Source organism: Odocoileus virginianus, chromosome 9 (genome assembly GCF_023699985.2).
Source record: "Odocoileus virginianus isolate 20LAN1187 ecotype Illinois chromosome 9, Ovbor_1.2, whole genome shotgun sequence".
Classification (NCBI taxonomy): domain Eukaryota; kingdom Metazoa; phylum Chordata; class Mammalia; order Artiodactyla; family Cervidae; genus Odocoileus; species Odocoileus virginianus.
The window spans coordinates 69,467,863-69,476,977 of record NC_069682.1 but is presented as its reverse complement, the minus strand read 5'-3'; the positions used below and the strand labels follow the sequence as shown (position 1 = coordinate 69,476,977).

Sequence of the window (9,115 nt, the reverse complement as noted above, 5' to 3'; positions counted from 1 at the left end):
CACAGTGATAAAGGAGACTGCAGAGTTTTCTGAACAGTTTCCAGTTCTTAGGCAGGGTTTATCAGGGATGTACAAGTAAAGAAGGGTGTCATATAAGAGAGGGGTAGGATATGGAATTGTGATACATTTATCTTGGGAAAAGTTCATTTGGAGGAGATGTGATTGGGGCAACATTGAATCCTGGGACTAGGTGACCACAAATTTCCAAGTTGGTAACATTTACAAGGGACTTGCAGAGAGAAGCAACATCTTTCTTAGTTGCTGGAGATTTAGTAGAGAAATCGAGATCATTGTTAAATTAGCTGAGCTTTTATTTGGTTTAATCACACAGTCTTTCAGGGATGGAGTGCTTTTCATAAATATGCCTTGATCCATCTTAGAAGCTATTTCAAACATCAGACACACGATACTTGTCTTTGACAGCTAACGTATATGGAACCTAGAGAAAAATTTTTTAAGAAACATAAAGTTTAAGGTAGAATGTACACTTTGATTCCTTTATAAAACAAGAGTTTTGGACAAACAAGGAATTGGGATTACTGAATAATAATAGTCACATTTTCCTTAGACTCTCTGCCAGACACTGTGGCATGTTCTTTTACCTGTCTCATCTCATTTTGTCTCATGACACAATTCATCCATTTACTGATGAAGAGGTTGGAGCCCTGAAAATTTGGAGATACCCAGTGTCACCAGGTCAGCAAGCGCAGAGCTGGGCTGAGTTCCACAGCAGCCAGGACCCCTAGCCCTTACTCCCTCCTAGTCCCCCTTATGAACGGGATATTTCCACACTTCTTTTTCGCTTGTTTTTCATTCTATTTCTATCTTCAAAATCAAGTATAAATGAGTCTTTAAGGAAAAGAATTTGCAAAACACCTGAGTCCAGCAGACAAAAATTGAAACAGACAGCTCCATCTGAATGCTTCTGGGCTAGCCGGTGAAGATTTTCTTTGGGAGAGGAATTGATGAAATGTTAGGATTAGACTACACCTTGCCAGCCTGCTTCTCATCCTCATTTGAAGTCAGAATTATGTCCTCACTATGGGCTTCCCTGGTGGCTCAGATGGTAAAGAATCTGCCTGCAATGTGAGAGACCTGTGTTTGATCCCTGGGTCGGGAAGATCCTCTGGAGAAGGAAATGGCTACCCACTCCAGATTCTTGCCTGGAGAATTCTATGGACAGAAGAGCCCGGTGGGTTACAATTCACAGGGTGGCCAAGAGTTGGACATGACTGAGCAACTAACACTTTCACTTTCCACTATGTGCAAGGCATGGTGTTGGGTTAAAGGGTACCATGGCATAGAAATCAGACACAGTTTCTACTTTTAGGAAACTCATATTCTAGACAAAGAAAATACTAAGGTAAACAATTACAGTACAATGTGATAAAGTAGAAGGTAGGGCCAAGATAAGGTTCTGTGAAAAGACAAGAGAACCGTTCTGTCTGGGGTGAATTGGTGAAGCTTCCATGGAGATCTTTTTCTTAATATGAAATTTGAAACATGAGTGGGAGTTTGTTGAAAAAGTGGGAGAAAGACATTCTGGGCAGAAAGAAGAGCTTGAGTTAGAGGATAGCTGGAGAGAGGGTGGCTGGGGCATTGGCAAAAGACCAAGTTTAGTGAGGCAGGTTTCTAAGCCTGAAAGGGCTTAGAAAGGAGTTATGAGCCCGAGTTGATAGCTGGATGGAAAGCATCAGTGGAAACATTCAGTGGAAATAGGAAGTGTGAGAATCTACTCAGCAGAAATGAACTAAATCGCCCACAGCGACAATCCTCTGGGCTTGTCACCCCAAGCCTCGGGTTTGTAATCCAGCTCCACCACTGACCGGTTGGCTAATGCTGAGATTATTACTTTAACTCCGTAATTCTCGGTTTCTTTGTCTGTAAACTGGGTATTATTGTTGCTGTGAGGACCCCGTGAGATGAAGGACATCATGGATAAAAATGTTAGTTCTCATTGACAAAGTTGGAAGCCCTTGACAACACCCAGCAGAGCTCAGGTTTCCTGGAAGACTGTGACGGGATCTGCCTGGTCTATGCTATCCTCCATTCCCTGTCTCCACAGGAAGCTCGACACTGCCTTTTCTGGGAATAAGATCAGTATTATTTTTCAGACTCTCACTGTCACCCCATCTCCTACTTTGCCTGAACTTCCCAGCCAACACCGGGGTCTCCATGGTAGGAATTGTCAGTTGAGGGGAATCATTCTGCAGAGGTTAGGCTGCAGGACTGGGGACAGCAAACACTGTGACACAAGGATCTAACAGATCTGACAGTGAATGCTGCACGGGTCCTGGATTAGGCTACAGTGTTGATGCACTGGTTGCTGGCCAATGTGTGACTCGGGAAGTTAATTATTATAAGGTGCAGAGGAGTTAGCATGGCTGGCTCCTCAGGACCTGAGCAACTGTGGTCCACATGCATTTTAACACCTTCACTGGCCTCTGCTCGCTACCATTTATCTAATGAGTACAGAGTTTCTAAGCTGAAATAACAAGGTTCTAACTTGGAAAATTTGTTGACTTCAGAAGAGCTGTTAGAAGACCCTAAGTTCCTCATTTCCCCCCAGACAGCCTGAAAAAAAATGCTACCAAGATGTGAAGTGAAGTGAAAGTCGCTCAGTCGTGTCTGACTCTTTGTGGGTAGCCGTTCCCTTCTCCAGGGGATCTTCCCAACCTAGGAATAGAACCCTGGTCTCCCGCATTGCAGGCAGATTTCTTTACCAGCTGAGCCACAAGGGATGCTCCCAAGATATGAAGAGTAGCTTTCTTTTGATGGAGGAGTTACAGAAGACTCCATTTTTCTCCCCTTTCTTGTGATATTGGTAAAAAAATAAAGATAATCCTCCCCACCCCCCACACACCTTTTGCTTTGGCCAAGCTGCAAGGCATGTGGGATCTTAGTTCTCTGACCAGGGGTAGAACCCGTGCCTCTTGCAATAGAAGCATGGAATATTAACAACTGGAATGCCAGGGAAGTCCTTCCCCTATTTTTTTTTTTTTTTAAAGAGGAAAAGCCTGGAACCCAGAAAGTGTGAGTTGCTGGCAGCTTCTAACCTATGCAGCATCTTTGCAATAACCAAATTCTTCCATTCCACATGGCCTCATGTAATCCTCACAGAACCTGAGGGACAGATGTTCTCTTGTCTTTCCCATGGGGAAGTTGGTGGTCTCAGAGACATAAGGTGAGCTGACCAAGGCCACATAGTGTGAAGGGCTCAGCTCTACTCCCTGCCCAGGGCACTGTCAACCTGAGGCTGGCAGACCCTGGTCCCTGGCATAGATTCAGATCTGAGTGTCCTGAGTTCACCTTGGGCCATGACCCAGCCTCCTTCGACGTCTCTGTGTTGCTGAACTGACTCTGGACCACATCCTGCCCCAAGGAGTGAGGACATAGCCTCAGGAGGGGAACAATGGAGGCAGGGCCATCAGTGACAAAAGGCTCTTCTGACCTTTTGGGAATCTATGAGTCTCTGGAGAGGCTGGAGAAGGAAAACTGGAGAAAACTTGTCTGGGGAAGCCCAGGTCCAACCGTGATACTTACAAAATGCTCTGGAAAATATGCCTCACTCGCCAACCCTGTTGTTTCTCAAGGTTTTGATTTTGGGTCTGTAGAAGAAAAACATTTTCAAATGTTACCTGATGAGGTTTTTTTCTTAGAGATATCATTTAAAAAATTTCCACTACTTCCATGATTGCAACAAAACCGTGACGCTAGTCTCATGTCATAGGGAAAGTGGAACCTCAGAGAATCCAGAGAGCACAGAGGTTCAGACTTAGGCTTGTGCCTTCCAAGGTGGAGCTTTGAAAGATGTCGAGCTGAATGGTGAGGGCCAGTCTTGAGAGAGAAGTGGTTGTCTCATCACTAAAATTTCCTGAGTAATTATGTGGCAAAGGGCATCCTTGGTGGCTCAGACAGTAAAGAATCTGCCTACAATGTGGGACACCTGGGTTTGATCCCTGGGCTGGGGAGATCTCCTTGAGAGGGGAATGGCTACCCACTCCAGTATTCTGGCCTGAAGAATTTCATGGACAGAGGAGCCTGGCGGCCTATAGTCCTTGGGAGTCACAAAGAGTTGGGCATGACTGAGCGACTAACACTTATACAGAAAGGAAAGAAGATAGAATTATGTGGCAAGCAATGTTTTTAGAGATTGTCTGGGTTTTCTACTTTAATTTCACTTTTGCTGTTTCAGTTTTAAAGATGGGGAAGCTGTGGCCCAAATCACACAGCTGAGAAGTGGTGAAGCCAGGATTTGGGCCCAGAGATCTAGTTCTGGGCTCATATTTGGTCACTCTGGACCAAGGTCCTATGTGGGCTATAATGCTCAAGGCAGGAAATGTAGCAGAGAGTAAGATAGTTTAGAATCTCACTGGTTATGTCTCCTGTCTTATGGCTTTCTTGAGATCTTGTCTATACCTCCATAACCATCTTGCAAGGCTAGAAGAAAAAGAGTCTCCATTTTCTGCATGAGAAAATGAAAGGCAAAAATAGGGAATTGTCCTACTCAAGGTCACAGAAAGACATGGTTGCAAGATAGGATTAGAAACCAGACATTTCATCGGGCCTATAATACCCTTTCTCTCTTCTGGGAATTCTCCCTATTCAGCAGAATTGGGGCCAGTGCTGATGCCTGGGCAAGTAATCAGAGCATCCCTTGTACTGGAGCATCTGCAGAAACCAGGAACACTGGGGGTGGGGGTGGGGGGGGCGGAAATGTGGTGTTTGGTAAAAGAGGGTGAGCAAAACCAGAGAACAGAGTTGCTTCGGGATTCTGGTGATGCAGCTCCAGATGCAAGGTCCCAGAGCATGGATTCAGAGACAGGTCAGTGAATGGAGAAGTTTATCAGTGTGTTCAGAAAGACAGGTACAGAGATTGACAGATATGATGATAGGGAGAGAATGATTATATAGTTCTTGAGTGGAGGAAGGCTCCTTCCATCAGGACATTTATGGTAATTATTCTTGATAAAGAGAAAGAAAATGTTAGAGAGAAAGAGATCCATCATCGTGACTAGTAAGAGACTCTTTATTGAGCTCTCACCAGCGGTGCTATGGTCAGGGCTGGGCAGGAAAGGTCCTTACCTTTCACGGTTTACATGTTTGTTTAATGTACAAACTATACCACAGAAGGCAGAACAACACTGAAATCCTGGTTGGCAATCTTCCTGTAATGTGCAGAACTCGGTACAGTTTTCCGGGTCTGATCGGCAGGGTGGAGGTTCCAAGATATACCCTGGAACACAGAGTAGAAAAGAGAAGACTGGAGTGACGTTCAGAACTCTACGAGGCCAAGGAACTGCCAGGGAACCAGGCATGCTGATCCTCTAGTGTGGTTACAGGGAGGTAGAGTAAGATTTTTGGGCTGAGAACTCTTTCCATCAAAGATGGAGTTTGGGAGAATCCTGTACGCAGGGGTCACTCATCACCCTTGCAGATCAAATAATAAGTCCCCACTGGCCCTGGTTGAGTCTGGTTCATGAGAATGAATGGCATATGTGTGCTGGTCCATTTGTTCTGATTCATTGTGCACACTCAAATAAACAATAGTTTATCCTAGGGTTTGACCTAACATGTTATTTGTGCATAGGAAGAATGAGTAAAAGGGATGATTTTTGAAATGGATAAAGACCGCATAGCACACTCAAGTTATTAGCATCAGAATGCTAGAACCCAAATCTCAAATGAGTTCTGGGGGTGACTTCTTTCATGGGAAGAAGGATGGGTATTTCAGAACAGGGTGCAAAGATCAGCTGTTTCATCTTCCCAGGTCTGTAGCAATTGTGAGGTCAGAGTTCCAGGGTCCCCCACTTTCTATTGTTAAAGAAGAAAAAATATTTTACTTAGGCATTCTTTTACCCCACCTACCAGAAATCAGATCAAAGCCAAGAGCACCTCTACCACAGGATCCTGCCCCAAGGCTCCAGCTCACAATATTCTCTCTGTTCCTGAACTCTAAACCATTAAGAACAAACCCATTAACTCCTTTAGTCAAGACCTGCCAGATCTTAATTTTTGTTCCTTTTGACTTGTCTTTTCTTTGGGGCAAATGTCATAAGAAGAGCATTCTGTAAGCCTTTGTTGGTTTACTGCTCTGCAGGTATTTGCAATTACAAGGGGATCTGTAGGATATCATGCTGATCTAAAAGGAGTAAGTGATTAATGAAGCTGGGGCTATAACAGTAATAGCAAATGATACCAGAGATGGTGGCTAAGAAGCCAAGAACCAGGCTGATGACAATTTGGCAGAAACCAGGGCTTCCCTAGTAGCTCAGACAGTAAAGCACCCGACTGCCGTGCAGGAGACCTGGGTTCGATCCCTGGGTCGGGAAGATCCCCTGGAGAAGGATTTGGCAACCCACTCCAGTATCCTTACCTGGAAAATCTCATGGACAAAAGAGATTGATGGGCTGTACAGTCCATGGGGTCACAAAGAGTTGGACATGACTGAGCAACTAACACACTGTACTCAGTATTCAGCTGTCATTCCTTAGCTCACTGGATCAGTGCAAGAAATTGGGCTTCCCTGGTGGTTCAGTGATTAAGAATCTGCCTGCTAATGCAGGGGACATGGGTTCAGTCCCTGGTCTGGGAAGATTCCACATGCCGTGGAGCCACTAGGCCCTAGCGACACGACTACCGAGCCTATATGCTGCAACTGCTGACGCCCGTGTGCCTAAGCCTGTGCTCCACAACAAGAGAAACCACTGCGAGAGGTAACCTGTGCACTGCAATGAAGAGCAGCCTTTGCTTGCTGAAACTGGAAAAAACCCTCGCGCAGCAATGAAGCCCAACACAACCAAAAATTTAAAAAAAGAAATTGGAGCTGATCTTCACTTTGGAGAGCTTGGTGCTCAGTGGAACACTGTGGAGAAAGAGTCCATGAGCCAGGAATCTCAGAGAGGTTGACCTTCTCAAGTTTCGCTTCCTTTACAGGGTATCTGGTCCTTACCAACCTTTCATAAAGCCTCTGTGTCTCTCTCTCCTCAAATTTTAGTCTCTGGTTCTCCAGCTAGCCCCTATCCTGGATAACCCCATTCTCTTGCAGCTTGTTTAGCCTTCCTTGGTTAACCTGCACTCTCTCTCTGAGAACCCTAACATAGGACCTTGCCTCCCTAAATACATGAGATAGTACACATAATCCTCTCCTGAGCCTCCAATATTCTGAAGATACATCTCCTATGGAGAAGTGCAGGGATAATGAATGACAACTCATTTTCCATTTGGTTTTGATCATCAAAGTAACTGTGGCCAGAGCTCTTATTTGGTTGGAGCTAGGCAACAGTGGCTGCAGAGATGAACTCCACACCTTCCCGTGGGTGCTAATCTCTGATGACTGTGCAGACACCTCTGAGCATTTAACATGGGAAATGAAATGCAACACTTTGTTTCCTTTCCTCGCAAAATATCCTCTGAGGCTGAGATTATGTAGGTCTCAGGTTGAATTCTGCCAATTTAATTTTCCTGTTTCAATGCTTGAAAAGTTGGCCCAAGCATCCGTGAAGAAGCTGGATGATGGAGCTGATAACATTTACAGTATTTAATACTTATCGAGCACTTACCCTGGTTCAGTAGGAGCACTCTATGTTTACATGCATCGTCTCCATTTAGTCTCCCAGCTACCCCACTATCATTCTATCCATCACAAAGATAAAATCCAAAGGTCAGACACTCTACTTAAGTTCACTCAGTGTGAAACAGAGCGGGGGTTCAAACCTAGATCTTGCTGACAATAAAACTTGGACTTTTGAACACAAAACTGTATTTTTTAATGAGATGTACCCATCCCTCGCATCCTCTCATCTCTCCAGATGCTTCTTCCCTCCCCTGGGCCCAGACCCAGCACCTACTCCTAAAATGTTGCTTGGGACTCCCAGACACCAGCTGCGATGCTAAGTGAGTCAACAGCAGGAGCTGGAGAAACAGCGCAGGCTTCATGCTGCTGGTAGGATGGGTAGGCAAGTCCTGGTCAAAGTTGTGACCAGGCACAGCTTAGAACAGAAGGCAAAGTGAAGGCGAGGAGCTGTGACTGCCTTACACCATGTCCACCAATCAGGAGGCTTTGGCAGAAATCTGAGCACCTCCCAACCACGCCTACTACACGGTCAAGAAGCATTTTCAAATCCACACTGTCATCACCCCCCTCATCCTGACCTTGTTAGGTCTCTCATTTATTTCTGTCTTGTTAATATCCTTTCACAAAGTTTTAATAAGTTCTTCCACGTAGAGTTCTGGCTTGTCTTTGTTATATTTATTCCTAGAGGTTTGAATTGTTAACATTGTAAACAACATCCTAGCTTTTTAATTATTCCTTTTCGTTTGTTGCTAATGTAGATAAATGGACTTTTGCGTATTGATTTGTAGCCAGTTATCTTGCTAAACTCGCCCATTGTTTACTGTAATATTGCGATGTGTTCTTTTCAGTGTTCAAAGTATTCAACATCATCTGCAAATAATGACAGTTGTATCAGTTGTATTTTTCCTCTTGGAACTTTATTGCCTTTTTTTTTTTTTTTGGTTACACTCTGTGGCATGCAGGGTCTTATTTCCCCAGCCAGGGATTGAACCTCGTCCTTTGAATTGGAAGGTGGATTCTTAACCACTGGACCATCAGGAAAGTCCCCATCATTTCTTTTAAATGATGATAATATTTAAGATTTATTCTGTTAGGAACTTTCAGGTATATAATACACTAAGATTAGTTGTAACCACTAGGCTGTACATTCCATTCCCAGAATTTATTAATTTTATAACTGAAAGTTTGGACCATTTCCCTAAATCTCCTCTTGTCCCCCAACCTCCAGCTCCTATGAACCACAATACTACTCTTTGTTTCTATGAGTTCAGTTTTTTAGATAACACACATGTGATATCATTTATCTTTTCCTGTATGGCTTTTTTCACTTATCCTAATGCTTCAAGTTTCATCCAAGTTGTCATCAGTGCCAGGACTTCCTTCTTTCTCATGGCTGAATAATATTCCATTATATATACATACATATTTTTTGCAGAAAAAATAGTTTTTTTGCAAAAAGAGAAAGATTAGCTATGAGAGGAGGACCGTCCCTGTAGGAGCCCCAGGGTCACAGGAGTGGGCCGTGGTGAGGGGCAGCCC

General features: G+C 44.2%; 1 protein-coding gene across 1 annotated transcript; it reads right to left on the bottom strand.

The window, feature by feature from the left end:
• Positions 1-312: 312 nt before the first annotated feature.
• On the bottom strand, positions 313-8,015 carry WFDC13 (WAP four-disulfide core domain 13). Its single transcript, XM_020896873.2, has 4 exons — positions 7,851-8,015; positions 5,086-5,236; positions 3,544-3,608; positions 313-439 (listed from the first exon to the last, which is right to left on the bottom strand). The coding sequence occupies exons 1-3, from the start codon at positions 7,936-7,938 to the stop codon at positions 3,566-3,568; spliced, it is 282 nt and encodes a 93-aa protein (XP_020752532.1). The 5' UTR covers positions 7,939-8,015; the 3' UTR covers positions 313-439; positions 3,544-3,565.
• Positions 8,016-9,115: the final 1,100 nt, after the last annotated feature.

Excerpts from the sequence above, each read along its gene's own strand:
- WFDC13 (XM_020896873.2), bottom strand. The coding sequence starts at position 7,938 with ATGAAGCCTGCGCTGTTTCTCCAGCTCCTGCTGTTGACTCACTTAGCA. Across the intron at positions 5,237-7,850 it reads TCCCAAGCAACATTTTAGGA|GGTATATCTTGGAACCTCCA; the intron begins GTAGGTGCTGGG and ends TCTGTGTTCCAG. Across the intron at positions 3,609-5,085 it reads AAACATGTAAACCGTGAAAG|ACCCAAAATCAAAACCTTGA; the intron begins GTAAGGACCTTT and ends TTTCTTCTACAG.